At 35.1% G+C, this 24,370-nt stretch overlaps 1 protein-coding gene across 1 annotated transcript in view; it reads left to right on the top strand.

Annotated features, from left to right (window-relative positions):
• Positions 1–899: 899 nt before the first annotated feature.
• LOC139875354 (chalcone synthase-like) overlaps positions 900–24,370 on the top strand; it is an 85,554-nt gene continuing 62,083 nt past the window's right edge. Inside the window, exons 1-3 of the mRNA XM_071862693.1 lie at positions 900–1,049; positions 1,110–1,406; positions 1,532–1,636. Of these exons, the coding sequence (XP_071718794.1) occupies positions 900–1,049; positions 1,110–1,406; positions 1,532–1,636 (552 nt within the window). The remainder of the gene's footprint in view (positions 1,050–1,109; positions 1,407–1,531; positions 1,637–24,370) is intronic.

Below are 24,370 nucleotides of genomic sequence, written 5' to 3'. Positions count from 1 at the left end.
TTATGAAAACCAGTGGAGAACTTGCTACTGCTACAGTGAACTCGTTTATCGCAAGTCTTCAAGAAGAGGAGTTAGAGTTGTTAAACAAAGTTAAGAGGTCTAAACAAGTTCAAGACACCAAAATGTAGTGTCCAAATGGTTATACACCACCAAAATCAGATCATGCACCATTTCAAACAGCTTTTGCTACAAACAATCAGAATATGTATGGTTTGAATGTTAGCAGTACACCTATTCAACAACCTTCATATCCACCACAAGTTTCACCATGTTCACTCAATACTCAATCACAGCCTACTTCCAATACTACATAGTCATCTGAACCAACTGCATTAGATGTTCTATCTGCACTTAAGATCGAGAACATAAGGAAAGCAGGGAAAGAAAAGATTAGCGAAGATATAGCTTTACTACCAAGCCTTATTAATTCCTACGATAGTTATCTTGATGGTCGTGTGGGTAACATTCATCTAACAACTGAAGATTATCATCAACTTGATAAAGATGAAGCAGAAACGATGGATATTATGTGGGGTATGGCAAATATTATGAGAAGAGCAAGAGATAAAGAAGAGCGAACTGGAAAACCGATCAATCTGACCAAAGATACAAAACTGGGATTTGATATGAATACTGTTACTTGTTACAACTGTGGAGAATTAGGTCATTTTTCAAGATAGTGCACAAAACAGAAGAAGCAGAGTAATCGTCATCCTTTCAAGAATCAGAACTAAAATTCTCAGATTCAAACAACTAAGTGTGAGATTTACATTACTGATAAAGTAAATAAACCAGATGCAGCTGAGACTCCTAACAAAGCTTTGGTTGTCATTCATGGAGATGATGATGATAATTGGTCTATCAAATTGAATGTAGATGATCAACAACCTAAAGCTAACATGGCGAAGATCACTGAAGTTGAAGAAGATTGTGTCACTAATCGAAATTTAATTGAGAAGCTGACTGCTCGTGCTGAAAGAGCTGAAGAGTTGTCTCGAACCATTCGGAAGGAGAAGATTCAGAAACTGGTTAAAGACAAATTCAAGAAGGCACGTGATTCAGTTCCTCGTATACCTGAATCTGGAAGTGTTTCACCAACTTCGTCAGAGGACTACTACTATAATAGTTGGAAGGATAGATATGGTGATACCTCAGTGCTTGAAGACAGTCTAGAAGCGGATCAACAAGAAGAAACCTTATTTGATGCTGACAATGAACTAGAAAAATGGGGTAAAATGATTACAGAAGAGTTGGAAATGTTAGTTCTCATGCGTGAAGGTTTAGATCTTGAGAGTGTAAATTCAGAAGATAATGATTCAGATGAAATTTTAGATTCAGAAGTTGAAATTAAAGCTGATCATACTGAACTTGATCAAACTGATTTTGAGGCACTAAACAAGAAAGAAGTAGATTTACTAAAGATATGCTTATAAAAAGTGATCTCGAGAAGGTCACCGAGTTAACAAAAGCTAAAGATATTTGGGACAGACTTGAACAGATTCATTTGGGAAAAGATGTTGATACATCAGAGTTTCTTACAGATTCATCAGAATCAGGAGATGAGCTTGATGATGGGAAGAAGACAATTTACTTTTCATTTATGGCTAAGACTTCGTCATCGAATAACACTCAACAGGTATCTTCTGATCCATCTACTGATAATGAATGTGTTAAATGCACTGAATCTAAAATAACAATAGATAATTTAACAAAGGCTTATGCGGAGATGAAAGAAAAATGGCACGCAGACCATGTGACCACTAAAGTTGAAAATGAGTTGAAAGAGCAGATCAAAGTTTACAAAAAACAGCTTCACAATCTTAAATGTTATAACTTTGACATAAATCAAGCTTTAATTAAACGTGTTGACATAATTAATGAACTAAAGAAAGAAAATGAATGCGTTAAAGCTGATTTAGAAGCAATTTCAATTAAAATGAAATGTTGGGAAAGTGCGTCACAGTGGAATGCATTAATGGTAGAAATTAATGACACCAAGGGCAAGGGTATTGGATATAAGTCTGCATCTCCTCCTTTTAAGAACACATTTGTTAATGCAAACGTAGTTGACGATCGACCAGAAGACTGTATCCCTCCTAGTTATGAAGATTACATTTTAAAGAATAAAAAGTGTAGCTCAACTAAGAATACAACTTCTGATGATACTGCTGAAGGTGCTCTAGATCATGAGGAAGATAGGAAAACTAGTTTAGGAGATAACTCTAAGACAAGTAGGGTTAGAACACCAAAAGGTCCTGTTAAAATTTTAAGAAATCCTAGATTTGCTAACAGACATGTTCCTCCTGTTACCCCTAAGCTTGTTACAAAAGATAAACCAAATGATTCTCCTGTGTTCGTAAGAAAACAAGATCCTTCATCTTCAAACTCTAATAATGTGTATGAATTTAAAGGACATAGGGAGTTTCGTCAATGTTTTAATTGTGCTGTCTTTGGACACATTGCTGCTTTTTGTCCTAGAAGAGTTCGTTCCACTAGACATAAGATTGACTTGTCACATGAAAATTTTAGATCATTTTATGCTCATAGAACAAATTCACCCGTAAGTAATGAACGTCATGATAAGAGGTTTAATAAAAATGTTATTTATGGAGACCCTAAGAGAAAGAATTTAAATAGATCTGTTTCACCTGTGAAAGGTAAAATTCTAAAGAGAAGTTTTGAGAAAAATGTGACAGGGTTTCGTAATCAAGAAAAACCTTTTGAACCAAAGGCACGATCACCCTCTCAAAAAGCTAGTCGTCGAAAATACTTTTCTCATAACATACCACAAATGAGTCGCTCCGAAGATGAGCAAAATGTGAAAAACTAGAAGAGCAATATTGCTACTTCTAAACTATCTAAGTGTATGGTTTCAAATGATGAGATTCCACCGTACTCAAACGGGAAATGGATGGAATTTCAAGCTATGGGTGTTAATGGACAACGTACTGCCGTCCGGGCGTGGGTTCCCATTATCAATTAATATTCTTAATCTGATATGCAGGGAACCAGGATACCTGCAAACAACACCTGGATAGTCGATAGCGGCACTTCGAGACATATGACTGGACAACTATCTCTTCTTTCGGATGTACACCCAATTAAGGGAGGTTATGTTACATTTGCTGGAGATAAAGGAGGTCACATTTCAGCTCAAGGTTTATTGAAGAATGAGAAAGTTAGTTTCGACAAAGTGAACTATTGTCAAGAGCTTGCAAACAATTTGTTGTCGGTTTCACAAATCTGTGAAAAATCTTTCAAGGTAGCATTTGATGACGAATTTAGCTACATTTTGAAGCCAGAGTTTGTGATTCCTCCAGAAATGATTTTGATGAAGGCTCCTAGACAAGCTGATTTGTACATGCTAGATATGAATGTTGCTACTTCAACTGCAGAACATCATCACGCTTTTATTTCTAAAGCGACTGAACAAGATTCTATTACATGGCACACACGCATGGGTCATTTAAGTTTTCGAAAAATGAATCACCTTGTCCACAACAATCTTGTAGAAGGTGTTGATCTTCGATCTTTTCAGATTCCAGGAACATGCGTTCCGTGTAAGAAGATTAAGCAGAGCAAGAAAGCTCATAAGCTGGTGAAGTATAATCCAATCTCTGCTCCGCTTGAATTGTTACGTATGGATCTTTTCGGTCCAATTCGTTTTGAAAGCATTGATGGAAGTAAGTATTGTCCGGTTGTAACAGATGATTATTCAAGATTTTCTTGGGTAATGTTTTTGAAAGAGAAGTCCGATACTTTTGAGAATTTGAAAGTGCTAATCAATCGATTAGAGACAGGTTTTAATCTAAAGGTAAGAAAGATTCATTGTGACAACGGTACAAAATTCAAGAATCAGTATCTTGCAGGTTTCTGTATTGAAAAAGGTATCAATATGCAGTTCAGTTCTGCATACGCTCCTCAGATGAATGGTGTTGCTGAAAGAAAGAATAGGGTATTGATCGAGACAGCTAGAACAATGCTGGCAGATTCACTGTTACCTGTTCATTTTTGGAGTGAAGCTGTTGTTAATGATTGGTACACTATGAATCGAGTTCTGACTGTTAAACGACTGGGTAAAACCTGCTATGAGTTATTGCATGGGAGAAAACCATCTTTGAAGCATCTAGATCCATTTGGTGCACCGTGTAGCATGTTGAAAAGAAAACTAGAAAGTAAGTTTGATTCTAAAGTGGTTACTGGAGTATTTCTTGGGTATAGTTCTCTTAACAAGCGAGTTTTCAACAATGAAACAAGATGTGTTGAAGAATGGTCTGAAGTTGACGTCCAAAGGAATCAAACGAAGAGTGCTCCTAAGAGTCATCCTTGGATTTATAACTATGATGAGCTAATTGAATCATTCAATCTTGCTCCAGATCAGACGGAGAATGAAGTTGAGTTACAAATGTTGTTTGATTTACAAAATGAACCACAAGCATCTACACCTACTCCAATTCCAACTCCATTACCGACAGTCAATGAGCCAGTTCAAGATTCAGATCAAGATGTTGATCCAGTGTACGATACCTGTGGATCTAATATTTCAAGTGAAATTTCTGACAATCCTGAAGATATTGGTGATACTACGAATCTACATCATGAGATACATGTTCCTGCACAACTAGTTCTCAGAACTATAGCTGCTCATCCTAAAGAGAATATTATTGGAGATTCAAATGCATGCGTTAGAACAAAAAGGCAAGTTTAGTTTGATGGTCAAGTTAATACTCATATGACAGCTACTGCTGCATACTACGAGTACTCATGTCATATTTCTAGAATAGAGCCAAAGACAACAAAAGAAGCCTTGAAGCATGTTGATTGGGTCATGGCTATGCAAGAAGAAATTCAGCAATTCAATCGTTTGGATATTTGGAAGCTAGTTACTAAGCCACATGGAGCTAAAGTGTAACACCCCATTCCAACTATGGAATGGAAGGTCACATTTATTACTAAACTAGTCCGGATCCGGCCCGCGCGATGCGGCGGGGGCTTTCGGCATGTGTATTCATATTTAACGTAGCGCCGTGTATTTACAGAGGGGAAAACGGCTCATGTCTTAAGCGCCGTTTTAGATCTCGTTGTCTTAAGCGTTTTTTAAAAAGTGTCCGTTTCGAACGTAGTTATTTTCGTTTTGTTCATACAAATTTTTCGAGTGTGACGGTGCTGTCGGAAAAATTTAACTTGCGCCGAACAGAAAGATACGGGTTGTCGTTGTGTTAAGCGTTTTTTGAGAAGTGTCCATTTCGCGTATAGTTAGTCACGTTGGGTTCGTGAGATTTTTTCGACTTGAACGGTGGTCTCGGAAAAATTTAACTGGCACCGAGCGAGAAGATAGGGCCCGTTATAAATCTGGGTGGAATTAGTTTCTTTTATTTTAATAAAATTATATATTTACAATTTCTACCCCTGAGAAAGTGTAAATTTGAGGGGTTGTTGTGTAAAGTAAGGCGAATTTGAGGGACCGATTGTAGTGTAAATACAAACTAAAAACTACAATACAAATGAACTAAAACTACATAATTGTGCATGTTTTTTAGTATATAAGGGTTAAATTTGAGGGGTTGTTGTGTAAAGTAAGGCGAATTTGAGGGACCGATTGTAGTGTAAATACAAACTAAAAACTACAATACAAATGAACTAAAACTACATAATTGTGCATGTTTTTTAGTATATAAGGGTTAATTAATTAATTAATAATTGAAATCAAAATAGTCTAACTATAGTAAACGACAAGGTCTAAAACAACTGAAATATTAAAATCTATAATAAAACTTAATATCTCCAAATCATAAGTCTGAATGATTATTAATAAGGGTAGTCTCTAAGGCGTCTTTCAGTCCATAAGCTCTCTCACTCATCTCATATGACCCTGATTACCTGTCGCAGGAAAAGAAAATGCGGCTGAGCTAATTGCTCAGTGCGCGGATGAAGGCATATTTAAAAATACATCTTTTAAAAAGTTTAAGAGCCTTAAAATAAATAACTTACTTTTTCTAGAAATCATAGTAACAGATAAAATTTTATAATGGAAATCTCTTTGAATAGAATAAAACATAAACATGACATAGCAGAATGCACAATGCATACCTAACTGAATGTTCGAGCATAACTAACAGAATGTTCTCTCACGAACATAACACAATGTTCAACGCATACCTAACAGAATGCTCAAAACATAACTAACATATTGTTCTCTCCACGAACATAACAGAATGCTAGCATAGCATAAAGCTCTCCCACGAGCATGCCTAACAGAATGCTCCATGAGCATAACTAACAGAATGCTCTAAGAGCATAATCACAATAATCATTTTCACGCAAAGATTTTCTCAAAATCGTTTTCACGAGATGTTTTCCCAAAGCTTTTCAAAACAAATAAGATTTCGTTTAAGTTTTCTTAAAACACATATAATAAAAACACCAAAAAATATTGGTAGAGATCACGAGATAATTAAAAAAATAATTTAAGATAACGCTGAATGAAAAGTACATAACATCCGTACCTGAGTAAATCTCTAAATCTCACAAGGTCAGAAAGATCCTTCAATGTCCTCAACAACGTCTACATAAATAGTTTAGCTAAACTCAACATCATCATTTATTATATAAATTCTCGTTAACTAACTTCCTAAATCCCATATTATAAATCTATATCCTTTCTTAGTTAATGATTTAGTTTAATAATAATAATAATAATAATAATAATAATAATAATAATAATAATAATAATAATAATAATAATAATAATAATAATAATAATAATAATAATAATACCATTAACGACTAATGTAACTACTATAATTTTATTAGCTTAAAAAGTTAACATAATAGTACATGGGTTAAACTATATATCTACAAGTATTTTATTAATTTTATTATGTAACCGGGTATATAGTTCAGGGGGTGTATTTATAAGTATGTTATTCTTTATAGTTAGTTTGTAAAAGAGTTCATAATCTAGGGACCGAACAAGTAACTTTATAAAACCTCATCATCTTTTTGTGATGCATTCTCACAACATGTAAAATGTAAAACAGAGCAATCGGAAGGTATTATCAATATCTTCAATTTTGTCATAGTTTTCATGTATAATATTAATTTTATGTAGGCCAATTATCATTCAGACTATCTCTTTAATTTCTTAGATTATGATTCACTAACGACATATAAATTCATAATAAAGGACATTGATCGATTCCTCCATGATCGAACGATAGTATGATTTAGAGGTTAGCTTAACCAGTTTTAATTAAAGATGAGAACACCAATTGATTAATAGCTCCATGAAACATATTAATATTAGATTTTGGTATAGATTTACCTTCAAGACGAAATCAAATGTGCATCGAACAACTGATCGGAAGAAGTTTCGGTTTCCTCTACACGTACCGAAGGTATTTCGTATGCCCGAGAGACATATTAAATTAATGTGGCTAATGTGTTATGATCCAAGTCGGGTCATACCCAATAACAAGCTTACCGACACTTTATATGTATTTAATCTTAACGATTGGATCGTTAAATAAATACGCGACACTTGAACTTTAGAAAATTGATTTTCTAAAATATTATCACTTGAGATAAATTATTTGGATAATTTATATTTAATTATTTATAGGTTTAAATAATTATAGTGTGTAATATTTTATAAAAGGGTTTATAAAATATGCAAGTAACATTAACAATTACATGGCTTTTTACTAATTTAAAAAAAAAAATGTGATTATAATATTGGCATGGTGGTGGACGGTTTTGCAGCCCCAAGGAGACCATCCCATGCCTAAATTTGTTACTTTTATGACCACACAAGTGCCAAGGTGCATGCTCACTAGTTAACCAAGGCTTTGACTCAAGTGATACAAGATATACACAAAAAATTGCAAGTAAAAATTCTGCTTCCGGTGTAGCTGCTGGCCGAACTGTTTGTAGCACAAGGAGAGGTTTTTTTGCTTGCTTATCTAGTCCATTCAAGTGTCTAAAATCCTAACAAAACAAAGGTGGTGTTGGTGTACAAAAGGTTTGTGGGTATTACACACTTGAGGCTTCAAGTTAGAGGCTTTCATTCATCATATTCATCATCATCTTGTGAAACGACCCGTCCATATTACTATAAACGCATTACGTTATTCATTGGTCCCATAGCGAGGTAATTGACCTCTATATGATACGTTTTAGAAAATATTGCATTCGTTTCATAAAAAGCACACCATTATTATACATAATACGAGTTTTAAACATATGGGCGATTATTTACAAAATAATCCCCATGATACATCGATTTTCAAATATTACAAAGGTGACATAACAGTCGAATATAATACATGACCAAAGTTTTATTGAATGCAACCCTCTTTTAAACAAAAGTATGAGACTCCATGCAAAGCTTGCTCAGATAATGCGACAGCGGAAGAATTTCTTAAGGACCTGAGAATAAACATGCTTAAACAGTCAACACAAAGGTTGGTGAGATATATAGGTTTAAAGCTAGCATCGATATAAATATAGACCACAAGATTTCATAGTTACAAACATTTCAATAAAGATATTCTATAAGTTGTTGAGTGCTTCGGTAACCATACTTAACCATTAATGTGGCATATTCCCTTTATTATGAAATCTCCCTACACTGTACCAAGTATAGTAAAAACGAAGTACTATGCAACCGTTTACGATACTAGAGTGACTAGCCCGGTTGGGGTTGTCAAACCCGATAGATCTATCAATAGAATTCGCGCTTACATGTTCTTACAACATGTAAATATTAGTTACCAAGCTATTAGGGAAGATATGCAAGGTGGTACAACTCAACGTAGAATATATTTTAAGTACTTGTGTCCATGGCGTAAAACATAAAATGCATGTATTCTCATCCCAAAATATTTGTAGAGTTTAAAAATGGGACTATATACTCACAGTAGTAAAAGTATATTAATAATAAGTTTTCAACTTATTAAAAATATGGCTGTCGTCCTTGGATTCACGAACCTATAATAATAATAATAATAATGATGATTCAGATAATAATACGACATATGAAAAAAAAAAAAAAAAAAAAAACAAGTTCATAGAATACTTATATAATAATTTTTAACATTTTATGTTGGTAGTCCAAAATAGTTCGAAAAGTCCATTAATCGGTATATATATATATAATCTTAGAATTAACCCACGACGTATTGTGTATGTATTGTCTTGCATCAATCCAGAGACGTATTGTATACTTATTGTCTTAGAATTAACTAAGACGTATTATGTACGTATTGTCTTAGGATTTATCAAAACGTATTGTGCACGTATTGTCATGGAACGTACCAAGATTATAATATTTTGTTATACTAATGATAACATGTATAAATATATATAGGATATAGGAAAAGTTAACAAGGATATGGTTAATATAGTTTTTATAACATAAATTTCGTCCATACAACGTTAATTTTAGCAGTTTTTGTTTTGCTCGCCAATATTCATTACAACTCCGTTTAAAGTGAATCAAATTGCTATGGATTCCTTAATAAGTAAATTTTTCAAAACCAATTCGAAAATTTCATCCCAAGTAGTAATTTTTAGAGCTTTACCCTCTTTTTGTGTTGGTGGACAGATTTGGAAAAATCCCGATATCCACCCAATATATGATTTTTGATAAAATACTTTCACTTTGTCTAAAATCATGAAAAAAATACTGAAAGTCTTATTTACATATATTAACATATTTTCAAAGTCTTAGCCTCAAACTCAAAGTCTAAGATAGGTTTTTAATTCCCAACCCAAAACAGCCCGCTTTTTACCGAATGGAGATTAAAGGATATATGTTAAGTTTCAAGGTGTTCTTCATATGTACAAGTTATAAGTTCTTATATTAAATTAATATAACATAATAATACATATAAATAAGTGTTATTAGAGTTAAGTTAGAAAGATTAAATTAGTTTTTCAAACAAGTTTAGAATCAACTAAACTATGTTCTAGTTTATAAACTCTTATATAGATAGCTATAAACATATGAATTGAACAAGAGTTGAAGTAGAGTTTTTATCTCAAGTTTAGAATGTAAAGTTGCTGGAAAGAAGTAGTAGAACAAAACTTGAGAGAGTTCTTGCAAGTGTGTGTAAAAATGAGTTAGAAATGGTGCTTATTTATAGGCTTGAAAATTTGGTTTTTAGTGAAAATATCTAAGATAAGTTAAAATGTATTAAGTCATGGATGACATATTAAATTGATTAGGTCATGGATGACATATTACACAGATAATTTCAGATTTCTATTGGTATATACCAATAGTAAATACTTCTAGAAGATGTGTATAATACGGGTAAAAATACCGTATGAATGCGAGTAGAATTCTTGAGGAAATTGAACGGAAATACGAGTATAGCTATCCTTTATATGTATTGGTATATTATAAAGTGTATTCAATACTTTTAAGGATGTATTTACACTCGTAATACATTGTATGTAAATACATTTTAATTTAAGTTAATTACGTCGTTTAAATAGTAACATATATATTGTTCAAAAACTCTTTAAATTAGTAGTATGAAAATATATATATAATACTTTGTTAATATACTTAATGAGATATTTAATTATCATATTTTCAATTTAAATATATGTATATATACACATATATATAATTAATACAAGTTATGACGTTCGTGAATCGTAGGAATAAAAGGGTGGTCAACTGCTTATATAAAATTCTTTCCGGAGGTTCAAGATTTATTAAAATTCATTGCTTATCATGTCGAAATTATTAAATCATATAAATAGTATAATCAAGTAGTCGAAAAAATCCGGGTCATCACAGTACCTACCCTTTAAAGAAATTTCGTCCCGAAATTTGAAGTAGTACCTATTTAATGGGCGGTGTTTGTAAACATATGTGGATACTTCTGTTGCATCTGGTCCTCTCTTTCCCAAGTGAACTCGGGACCTCTTCGAGCATTCCAACGAACCCTAACTATAGGTATGTTGCTTTGCTTGAGCTGTTTGACTTCACGGTCCATGATTTCGACAGGCTCTTCTATAAAATGCAGTTTCTCGTCGATTTGGATTTCTTCAAGAGGAACAGTGAGGTCTTCTTTTGTAAGGCATTTCTTTAGGTTCGAGACGTGAAAGGTATTGTGTACTCCAGCAAGTTGTTGTTGTAGCTTAAGTCAATAAGCCACCGGTCCAATACGTTCGATGATCTTGAATGGTCCTACGTATCTTGGGTTCAATTTACCCCTCTTACCAAAGCGTATCACACCTTTTCAAGGTGACACCTTTAACATAACCATGTCATCAACCTAAAATTCTAACGGCTTCCTTCGAACATCAGCATAGCTCTTTTGACGACTTTGGGCGGTCATCAATCTCTCCTTGATTTGCACAATCTTATCAGTAATCTCCTGTATGATCTCGGGACTAGTCAGTTGTCTGTCACCTACTTCGTTCCTACAGATAGGGGATCTACACTTTTTTCCATAAAGTGCTTTGAATGGTGCAGCATTAATACTCGTATGATAACGGTTGTTATACGAGAATTCTGCCAATGGTAAATATTTATCCCATCCGTTTTCGAAATCGATCACACATGTTATAAGCATGTCTTCAAGAGTCTGAATGGTCCTTTCACTTTGCCCATCGTTCTGAGGATGATATGCAGTGCTCATATCCAGACGAGTCCCTAGAGCTTCATGTAGTGATTGCCAAAAACTTGACGTAAACCGACTGTCGCGATCGGATATAATGGAGATAGGTACTCCATATCTTGAAAAAACTTCCTTCATGTATAATCGTACCAATTTCTCCATCTTATCCATTTCCTTCATAGGTAGGAAATGTGCAGATTTGGTGAGACGATTGACAATTACCCAAATGGTGTCGTAACCCCATGCAGTCTTTGGTAGCTTCATGATGAAATCCATAGTAATACATTCCCATTTCCATTCCGGGATTTCTAGTTGTTGAAGCAGACCTAACGGTTTCTGATGTTCCGCCTTGACTTTGGAGCAAGTCAAAAATTCTTCGATGTATGTTGCAATATCAGCTTTCAAATTTGGCCACCAAAAGTGTGCTTTAAGATCTTGATACATCTTTCCAGCTCTGGGATGTATCGAGTATCTTGTCTTATGTGCCTCATCCAAAACCAATTTTATTAACCCTTTAAACTTCGGTACCCAAATGTGTCCAGTGAAGTATCGGGTTCCGTCCTCCCTTGTAACAAGCTGTTTATCTAACCCTTTAAGTATCTCATTTCCAAAGTTTTCTTCAGAAAGAGCTCCTTGTTGAGCGTCCTTAATTTGGGTAGTGAGGTTCGTACGAATCTTCATATTCATTGCTCGTACTCGAATCGGCTCTCTTTCCTTCCTGCTTAAAGCATCTGCTACTACATTTGCTTTCCCGGGATGATATCGAATGTCACAATCATAGTCGTTTATCAACTCGACCCACCTACGTTGCCTCATGTTCAGTTGTTTTTAGTTGAAGATATGTTGAAGGCTTTTATGATCGGTATACACAGTACATTTAACCCCGTACAAGTAGTGTCTCCAAATCTTTAATGCAAACACCACTGCTCCTAATTCTAGATCATGAGTCGTATAATTTTGTTCATGAATTTTCAGTTGTTGGGATGCATATGCAATAACCTTCTTTCGTTGCATGAGGACACAACCAAAACCTTGTCGCGAAGCGTCACAATAAATTACAAAATCATCGTTCCCTTCAGGTAACGATAGAATAGGCGATGTAGTCAACTTCTTCTTCAATAATTGAAATGCGGCTTCCTGCTCAGAAGTCCATTCATACTTCTTCCCTTTGTGTGTTAATGCTGCTAATGGTTTGGCTATCTGGGAAAAATCTTGAATAAACCTTCTGTAATAGTTAGCAAGACCCAAAAATTGGCGTATTTGTGTTGGAGTCTTTGGGGTCTCCCACTTTTCAATGGCTTCAATCTTGGCTGGATCAACCTGAATTCCTTCACTGCTGACAATGTAACCAAGGAACTGTACTTCCTTCAGCCAAAAGGCGTACTTGGAAAACTTTGCGTATAACTGTTCTTTCTTTAACAGTTCCAGCACCAACCTTAAATGTTGTTCATGTTCTTCTTCATTCTTAGAATAAATGAGAATGTCATCAATAAAGACAATAACAAACTTATCCAAATGCAGACTGCATACCCGATTCATGAGGTCCATGAATACAGCTGGTGCATTTGTCAGCCCGAACGGCATGACTAAAAATTCATAATGACCGTAGCGTGTCCGAAATGCAGTTTTCGGAATATCTTCTTCTTTGACACGCAACTGATGATAACCCGATCTTAGATCAATTTTGGAGTAAACACGTGATCCTTGCAGCTGATCAAACAAGTTATCAATTCTCGGTAGTGGGTACCGATTCTTGATAGTTAACTTGTTTAATTCGCGATAATCTATACACATTCGAAAGGGTCCATATTTCTTCTTGAAGAATAAAATCGGAGCTCCCCATGGTGAAGTACTCGGTCGAATGAATCCACGGTCCAGTAATTCTTGTAACTGGCTTTGTAACTCTTTCATCTCAGATGGTGCAAGTCTGTATGGAGCACGAGCCACTGGTGAAGCTCCTGGTACTAGATCTATTTGAAATTCTACAGATCTAAATGGAGGTAATCCCGGCAACTCTTCCGGAAAGACTTCAGGAAAATCTCTTACCACAGGCACGTCGTTGATGCTCTTCTCTTTTTCTTTCGTTTCGACTTTATTAACATGTGCTAGGATAGCATAGCACCCTTTCTTCAAGCACTTTTGGACTTTCAAGCAGCTAATGAATTTTTGCTTTGAGTTACCCTTCTCTCCATAAATCATTACTTCCGTTTTATCCTTACGGGGAATGCGAATTGCCTTCTTGGCACACACAACTTCAGCTTCTATTTTGGACATCCAGTCCATGCCGATTATTACATCAAAACTTCCTAATTCTACAGGTATCAAATCAATTTTAAATGTTTCTCCGGCTAAATTTATTTTTTAATCACGGCAATTTTTATCGGCTTTAATTAGTTTACCATTAGCTAACTCAATCATGTACTTAGCATCTAGAGGTAATGAAGAACAATTCAATTTAGCGTAAAAGTCTCTACACATGTAACTTCTATCAGTACCAGTATCAAATATAATAGATGCAGATAAGTCATTAATGGTAAACGTACCCGTAACAAGCTCCGAGTCTTCACACGCCTCTCTAGCATTAATAACAAATGCTCTTCCCCGTGCAGGTCCGTTATTCTTCTCTGGATTCGGGCACTGGCTCTTAATATGACCCTATTTCCCACACCCGTAATAAGTAACAGTAGCCATGGCAGTTCTATTTGCATTGGTGGCAGGAGTCTTGGTACCATTTGTATTTGTAACGGGAACCCAACAATCTTCAGCAAGATGACCCCTTCGATTACATTTGTTGCACACCACATTACAAAAACCAATGTGATGTTTGTGGCATCTGTTACATAAGGGATTTCGTCCTTTGTAACCTGAACTTGAACCACTACCCGTACCTTGCGTGGTTTCCTGTTTCTTGAGAGATTGTTGTTGGTGACCTCGATCATGGTTTCCATCCACTTTCTTTTGTTATCCGATACCTTGGCATCGGTATTTGATGCATTCTTATCCAGGATGATCTGATCCATTAGCTCGTTTGCCATGGTTATAGCTTCATGAATTGTCTTGGGTTTGGATGATGCAACATTGGCCTTGATTGAAATGTCCCGTTCATATTGATTATAAACGTTCCATATTAATTGATTTCGTTGCGAGGTTTTGACCTCTATATGAGACGTTTTTCAAAGATTATATTCATTTTTAAAACAACCATAACCTTTATTTTATCAATAAAGGTTTCAAAAGCATTACATAGATTATCAAATAATGATAATCTAAAATATACTGTTTACACACGACCATTACATAATGGTTTACAATAGAAATATATTACATCGACATATGTTTCTTGAATGCAGTTTTTACACAATATCATACCAACATGGACTCCAAATCTTGTACTTATTTTAGTATGCAACAGCGGAAGCTCTTAGTATTCACCTGAGAATAAACATGCTTTAAACGTCAATAAAAATGTTGGTGAGTTATCGGTTTAACCTATATATATCAAATCGTAACAATAGACCACAAGATTTCATATTTCAATATACATCCCATACATAGAGATAAAAATCATTCATATGGTGAACACCTGGTAACCGACATTAACAAGATGCATATATAAGAATATTCCCATCATTCCGGGACACCCTTCGGATATGATATAAATTTCGAAGTACTAAAGCATCCGGTACTTTGGATGGGGTTTGTTAGGCCCAATAGATCTATCTTTAGGATTCGCGTCAATTAGGGTGTCTGTTCCCTAATTCTTAGATTACTAGACTTAATAAAAAGGGGCATATTCGATTTCGATAATTCAACCATAGAATGTAGTTTTACGTACTTGTGTCTATTTTGTAAATCATTTATAAAACCTGCATGTATTCTCATCCCAAAAATATTAGATTTTAAAAGTGGGACTATAACTCACTTTCACAGATATTTTCTTCCTCAAAAATAAGACTTGGCCACGGATCGATTCACGAACCTATACAAATATGTACATATATATCAAAGTATGATCAAAATATAATTATAACCATTTTTATTATTTACAGAAATAAATCGATATATATTATCTTGAATCAATCCACAACCCAGTGTATACACGTCTTAGGCTAGATCACAACTCAAAGTATATATATTTTTGGAATCAACCTCAACCCTGTATAGCTAACTCCAATATTACTGCATATAGAATGTCTATGGTTGTTCCAAATAATATATATACATGGGTCGATATGATATGTCAAAACATTTGCATAGGTGTCTATGGTATCCCAATATTACATAATATATTAGAATACATGTATAATACAATATAAGTTAGCTAGGATATGATTTGTATAGATTTGTTAAACATTTCCCGTAGCTAAAAAGATCAAAAATATCCAATCTTGTTTTACCCATAACTTCTTCATTTTAAATCCGTTTTGAGTGAATTCAATTGCTATGGTTTCATATTGAACTTAAGTTTATGAATCTATACAGAAAAATTATACAGGTTACAAGTTTTTTTTGTAAAGGTAGTCATTTCAGTCGAAAGAACGACGTCTAGATGACCATTTTGGAAAACATACTTCCACTTTGAGTTTAATCATGATTTTTGGATATAGTTTCATGTTCATAAGAAAAATCATTTTCCCAAAAGAACAAATTTTAAATCAAAATTTAACATAGTTTTTAATTAACTAACCCAAAACAGCCCGTGGTGTTACTACAACGGCGTATATCCGGTTTTACGGTGTTTTTCGTGTTTTTCGGTTTTAAATCATTAAGTTAGCATATCATATAGATATAGAACATGTGTTTAGTTGATTTTAAAAGTCAAGTTAGAAGGATTAACTTTTATTTGCGAACAAGTTTAGAATTAACTAAACTATGTTCTAGTGATTTCAAGTTTAAACCTTCGAATAAGATAGTTTTATATGTATGAATCGAATGATGTTATGAACATCATTACTACCTCAAGTTTTCTGGATAAAACTACTAGAAATGAGAAAAATGGATCTAGCTTCAAAGGATCCTTGGATGGCTTGAAAGTTCTTGAAGCAGAATCATGACACGAAAACAAGTTCAAGTAAGATTTCCACTCGAAATAAGATTGTTATAGTTATAGAAATTGAATCAAAGTTTGAATATGAGTATTACCTTGTATTAGAAAGATATCTTACTATAAATAAGAAAGATTTCTTGAAGTTGGATGATCACTTTACAAGATTGAAAGTAAGCTAGCAAACTTGAAAGTATTTTTGATTTTATGAAACTAGAACTTATTGAATTTATGAAGAACACTTAGAACTTGAAGATAGAACTTGAGACAGGTCACTTAGATGAATAAATTTGAAGAATGAAAGTATTTGTAGGTGTTTTTTGATCGTTGGTATATGGATTAGATATAAAGGATGTGTAATTTTATTTTCATTTAAATAAGTCATGAATGATTACTCATATTTTTGTAATTTTATGAGATATTTCATGATAGTTGCCAAATGATGGTTCCCACATGTGTTAGGTGACTCACATGGGCTGCTAAGAGATAATCATTGGAGTGTATATACCAAGAGTACATACATCTAAAAGCTGTGTATTGTACGAGTACGAATACGAGTGCATACGAGTAGAATTGTTGATGAAACTGAACGAGGATGTAATTGTAAGCATTTTTCTTAAGTAGAAGTATTTTGATAAGTGTCTTGAAGTCTTTCAAAAGTGTATGAATACATATTAAAACACTACATGTATATACATTTTAACTGAGTCGTTAAGTCATTGTTAGTCGTTACATGTAAATGTTGATTCGAAACCTTTAAGTTAACGATCTTGTTAAATGTTGTTAACCCAATGTTTATTATATCTAATGAGATGTTAAATTATTATATTATCATGATATTATTATATATTAATATATCTTAATATGATATATATACATTTAAATGTCGTTACAACGATAATCGTTACATATATGTCTCGTTTCGAAATCATTAAGTTAGTAGTCTTGTTTTTACATATGTAGTTCATTGTTAACACACTTAATGATATATTTAAATATCATTTTATCATGTTAAATAAAGTGTATCAATATCTTCATATGATACATATGTATTTAGTAGACGTTATCATAACGATAATCGTTATATATATCATTTCGAGTTTCTTAACTCAGTAATCTCATTTCTTATGTATATCACACATTGTTAATATACTTAGTGAGATACTTACTCATCATAATCTCATGTCAACCATATATATATGTCTATATATACCACAACATGTAGTTTTTACAAATTTGTAACGTTCGTGAATCGCCAGTAAACTTGGGTGATCAATTGTCTATATGAAACTTATTTCATTTAATCAAGTCTTAACAAGTTTGATTTCTTAACATGTTGGAAACATTTAGTCATGTAAATATCAATCTCAATTAATATATATAAACATGGAAAAGTTCGGGTCACTACAGTACCTACCCGTTAAATAAATTTCGTCCCGAAATTTTAAGCTGTTGAAGGTGTTGACGAATCTTCTAGAAATAGATGCGGGTATTTCTTCTTCATCTGATCTTCATGCTCCCATGTGAACTCAGGTCCTCTACGAGCATCCTATCAGACCTTAACAATCGGTATCTTGTTTTGCTTAAGTCTCTTAACCTCACGATCCATTATTTCGACGGGTTCTTCAATGAATTGAAGTTTTTCATTGATTTGGATTTCATCCAACGGAATAGTGAGATCTTCTTTAGTAAAACATTTCTTCAAATTCGAGACGTGGAAAGTGTTATGTACCACCGCGAGTTGTTGAGGTAGCTCCAGTTGGTAAGCTACTGGTCCGATACGATCTATAATCTTGAATGGTCCAATGTACCTTGGATTTAGTTTCCCCCATTTACCAAATCGAACAACGCCTTTCTAAGGTGAAACCTTAAGCATGACCATTTCTCCAATTTCAAACTCTATATCTTTTTTTTTTACTGTCTGCGTAGCTCTTTTGTCGACTCTGGGTGGTTTTCAATCATTGTTGATTTTGGATAATTTTCTCGTTAGTTTCTTGTATTATCTCCGGACCCGTAATCTGTCTATCCCCCACTTCATTCCAACAAATCGGAGACCTTCACTTTCTACCATAAAGTGCCTCAAACGGCGCCATCTCAATACTAGAATGATAACTGTTGTTGTAGGAAAATTCTGTTAACGGTAGGTGTCGATCCCAACTGTTTCCGAAATCAATAACACATGCTTGTAGCATGTCTTCAAGTGTTTGTATCGTCCTTTCGCTCTGCTCATCAGTTTGTGGATGATAGGCAGTACTCATGTGTAGACGAGTCCCCAATGCTTGTTGCAACGTCTGCCAGAACCTTGAAACAAATCTACCATCCCTATAAGAGATAATAGAAATGGGTATTCCATGTCTAGAGACAACCTCCTTCAAATACAATCGCGCCAACTTCTCCATTTTGTCATCTTCTCTCATTGGCAGGAAGTGTGCTGACTTGGTGAGACGATCAACTATTACCCAAATAGTATCATAACCACTTGCAGTCCTTGGCAATTTAGTAATGAAATCCATGGTAATGTTTTCCCATTTCCATTCCGGGATTTCAGGTTGTTGAAGTAGACCTGATAGTTTCTGATGCTCCGCTTTGACCTTAGAACACGTCAAACATTCCCCTATGTATTTAGCAACATCGGCTTTCATACCTGGCCACCAAAAATGTTTCTTGAGATCCTTGTACATCTTCCCCGTTCCAGGATGTATTGAGTATCTGGTTTTATGAGTTTCTCTAAGTACCATTTCTCTCATATCTCTAAATTTTGGTACCCAAATTCTTTCAGCCCTATACCGGGTTCCATCTTCCCGAATATTAAGATGCTTTTCCGATCCTTTGGGTATTTCATCCTTTAAATTTCTCTCTTTGAAAACTCCTTGTTGCGCCTCCTTTATTTGAGTAGTAAGGTTAGTGTGAATCATTATATTCATAGATTTTACACGAATAGGTTCTCTATCCTTTCTACTCAAAGCGTCAGCTACAACATTCGCCTTCCCCGGGGGGTAACGAATCTCAAAGTCGTAATCATTCAACAATTCAATCCACCTGCGTTGTCTCATATTCAGTTGCTTCTGATTAAATATATGTTGGAGACTTTTATGTTCGGTATATATAATACTTTTGACCCCATATAAATAATGCCTCCAAGTCTTTAATGCAAAAACAACAGCACCCAATTCCAAATCGTGAGTTGTATAATTTTGCTCGTGAATCTTCAATTGTCTAGACGCATAAGCAATCACCTCTTCGTTCGTTGCATTAATACACAACCGAGACCTTGCTTTGATGCGTCACAATAAATCACAAAATCATCATTCCCTTCAGGCAATGACAATATAGGTGCCGTAGTTAGCTTTTTCTCCAATAACTGAAACACCTTCTCTTGTTCATTCTTCCATTCAAATTTCTTCTCTTTATGCGTGCTGTCAAGGGTTTTGCTATTTTGGAGAAATCTTGGATGAATCTTCTGTAGTAGCCAGCCAATCCTAAAAATTGACGTATATGCTTCGGAGTTTTTGGGGTTTCCCACTTTTCAACAGTTTCGAGCTTTGCCGGGTCCACCTGGATACCTTCTTTGTTCACTATGTGACCGAGGAATTGAACTTCTTCCAACCAAAATGCACACTTTGAAAACTTAGCGTACAGTTTTTCTTTCCTCAATACTTCTAGCGCTTTTCTCAAATGTTCTTCGTGCTCTTGATCATTCTTTGAGTAAATAAGTATGTCATCGATGAAAACAATGAAAACTTGTCAAGATATGGCCCACACACATGGTTCATAAGGTCCATGAACACAGCTGGTGCGTTAGTCAATCCAAACGGCATAACCATAAACTCGTAATGACCATAACCCGTCCTAAAAGCAGTTTTTGGAATATCATCCTCCTTTACTCGCATTTGATGATATCCAGAACGTAAATCGATTTTCGAATAAACCAACGAGCCTTGTAGTTGATCAAATAAGTCATCAATTCTCGGTAGTGGATAACGGTTTTTGATGGTAAGTTTATTCAACTCTCTGTAGTCAATACACAACCTAAATGTACCATTCTTCTTCTTGACAAACAAAACAGGAACTCCCCATAGTGATGTGCTTGGTCGAATGAAACCGCGTTCTAATAGTTCTTGCAGTTGGCTTTGCAGTTCTTTCATCTCGCTGGGTGAGAGTCTGTAAGGAGCACGAGCTATTGGTGCAGCTCCTGGTACAAGATCTATTTGAAATTCAACAGATCGATGTGGAGGTAGTCCCAGTAATTCTTTCGGAAATACATCGGGAAATTCTTTTGCGACGGGAAAATCATTGATGCTCTTTTCTTCAGTTTGTGTGCTAGAACAACATAGCTGCCTTTTCTTGTTAGTTTTTGTGCCTTCAAATTACTAATAAGATGTAGCTTCGTGTTGCCCTTTTCTCCGTACACCATTAAGGGTTCTCCTTCTTCTCGTACAATGCGAATTGAATTTTTGTAACATACGATTTCTGCTTTCATCTCCTTCAGCCAGTCCATACCAACTATTACATCAAAACTCCCTAACTCTACTTGTATCAAATCAATCTTAAATATTTCGCTACCCAGTTCAATTTCTCAATTTCGGCATATATAATCTGCTGAAATTAATTTACCGTTTTCTAATTCGAGTAAAAATTTACTATCCAACGGCGTCAATGGACAACTTAATTTAGCACAAAAATCTCTACTCATATAGCTTCTATCCGCACCCGAATCAAATAAAACGTAAGCAGATTTATAGTCAATAAGAAACGTACCCGTAACAAGCTCCAGGTCTTTCTGTGCCTCTGCTGCATTAATATTGAAAACTCTTCCGCGGCCTTGTCCATTCGTGTTCTCCTGGTTCGGGAAATTTCTAATAATTTGGCCCGATTTTCCACATTTATAACAAACTACATTGGCATAACTTGCTCCGACACTACTTGCTCTGCCATTACTCGTTCCGATACCATTTGTTCCTTTCGTTCTGTTAACCCCTGGTCCGTAGACCTCACACTTCGCCGCGCTATGACCATTTCTTTTACACTTGTTGCAAAATTTGGTGTAGAACCCCGAGTGATACTTTTCACACCTTTAGCATAGCTGCTTCTGATTGTTGTTGTTGTTGCGGTTGTTATTGTTGTTGGGATGATTGTTGTAGTTGTTGTTGTTGTGCCGTTTGTTGTAGTTACGATTGATGTTGCGATTGTTGGGATAGTTGTTGTTGTTTTGGTGACTCTTATAACCATTTTCCTCCCACTTTCTTTTGACTAACTTCACGTTGGCCTCTTCGGCCGCATGTTCTTTAATTTTTCCCTCAATCTGGTTCACTAGTTTGTGAGCCATTCTACATGCCTTTTGTATGGAGGCAGGCTCGTGTGAACTTATATCTTCTTGGATTCTCTCCGGTAACCCTTTCACAAACGCGTCGATCTTCTCTTCCTCATCTTCGAACGCTCTCGGACACAATAGGCACAATTCTGTGAATTGCCTTTCGTACGAAGTAATATCGAATCCCTGTGTTTGTAACCCTCTAAGTTCTGACTTGAGCTTATTGACCTCGGTTCTAGGACGGTACTTCTCGTTCATCAAGTGCTTGAATGCTGACCACGGTAGCGCGTAAGCAGCATCTTTTCCCACTTGCTCTAGATAGGTATTCCACCATGTTAACGCAATACCTGTGAAGGTATGCGTAGAGTACTTCACTTTATCTCCTTCAGCACACTTACTTATGGCAAACACCGATTCAACTTTCTCGGTCCACCGTTTCAATCCGATTGGTCCTTCGGTCCCATCAAATTCTAAAGGTTTGCAGGCCGTGAATTCTTTGTAGGAGCATCCTACACGATTTCTTGCGCCGTTAGCTGTATTGCTCGATTCAGAGTTATTGTTGGTATGTAGCGCGGCCTGTACTGCGGCTTTGTTTGAAGTAAGAAAGGCATGAAATTCCTCTTCGCTCATATTCAAGGTGTGTCGAGTAGTCGGTGCCATTTCCTTCAAAATAGTCAAATGAAACAATTTAATCATACAGAATATTAAGAGTAGTCAATAGTATCTCGTAGCATAATATGAACTCATTTATAAAAGCTTTTTCATCATATTAGCGTTTTATAAGTTTAAATTCGGGTACTACCTACCCGTTAAGTTCATACTTAGTAGCTAATATACAATTCAACTACTACAATTCCATATGAAAAACTGATTATAATAATATATCACATACAAATATTCTTCAAACTTACAACTTCGCTATATTATATATAACATGAAATATAGTACACTATGATACAGGACAGTTTTGAAGATAAATCTAGTTAATACGCAAGTTGTTCAGCAAAGGAAATAAAGACACGTAATTCATAAGTCCAGAAACAAGTCATGCATTCTGCTTTTACTAAGACGACTTCCCATCCTTGGTCTTGTAGAAAATAACCGTTATGACCATTAGCTAGGCAGCATGTTGTAATGTCGTCAAAAGGACGAGGGTTTCGTAATGTCCAACAGCCCCGTAATAATCTAAAAACCTTGTTTCTCACCCCAACTACTGAATCCGTCACTTGTGGGAAAGTTTTATTTAAAAGCTGCAATCCGATGTTCTTTTTCTCACTTTGGTAAGAAGCGAACATCACTAACCCGTAAGCATAACATGCTTCTTTATGTTGCATGTTAGAAGCTCTTTCTAATTCACGAAATCCTATGTTGGGATATGTTGAGTCAAAATAGGTTCTTAACCCGTAGCGTAAAATTGCATTTGGGTTCCCCGCATTTAACGCTTTAAAGAAAACACGGCATAACTTAAAGTCTCCCCAATGTGATATACCCCACCTATCAAAGGAAAGCCTTTTATAAACTAAGGCATTTCTGGAAAGTCTTTCAAATGTTTGACAAGTTAATTTCGCCATAACTAAATGTGCTGATGAATTCTGACCGACTCTAGACAAGATTTCCTCAATCATATCCTCTGGTAGGTCTTCTAAAATATTCGGTTGTCTACCCTTAACGTGCATTTTGTTTTTATACTATAAAATAGATAAGGATTAGTTTCGTAAAAACAAACAATACAAGCAATTTTTACATAGAACATAAAAGTACAAGCACACTACAATACATTTATTACACAACATGCTCACACCCCTCTAATCTGAATCACTAGTTTCTTCTTCTTCGGACTTGGTTCTTTTTCCTAATCTTCTAGGGATATATGATGTTCCTCTAATACGAGTCGTCGTTTTCCACATTGGTTTAGAAAAACCTGGTGGTTTAGAGGTTCCCGGGTTATTGTCACGATATTGAAAATACGGGTGTTGACGGTACATATAAAGTTCATCGGGGTTGGAATCAGATTTCTCTATTTTGATGCCTTTTCCCTTATTATTTTCTTTTTCCTCATTAAATTGGGTCGGGTTAATTTCTATAACATTATCAGAATCCTCATCAGGATCCGATTCATCAGAAAATTGGTAATTTTCCCAATATTTTGCTTCCTTAGCGGAAACACCATTGACCATTATTAACTTTGGTCCATTGGTTGAGGATTTTCTTTTATTTGACCGGTTTTCTGTGGTTCATACTATTCCCCCCTCCGAAACCTCTTCTTCTTCCATTTCCTCTTCTTCTGGTTCCGTTTCCTCTTCTTCTGGTTCTTCGGGAACTTGTGAATCTTGCCAATATATATTCGACTCTTCGTTATTATTAGGTGAGTCAATGGGA

This window comes from Rutidosis leptorrhynchoides, chromosome 11 (genome assembly GCF_046630445.1).
Source record: "Rutidosis leptorrhynchoides isolate AG116_Rl617_1_P2 chromosome 11, CSIRO_AGI_Rlap_v1, whole genome shotgun sequence".
Taxonomy (NCBI): Eukaryota; Viridiplantae; Streptophyta; class Magnoliopsida; order Asterales; family Asteraceae; genus Rutidosis; species Rutidosis leptorrhynchoides.
This window is presented reverse-complemented; position numbering and strand designations above follow the sequence as displayed.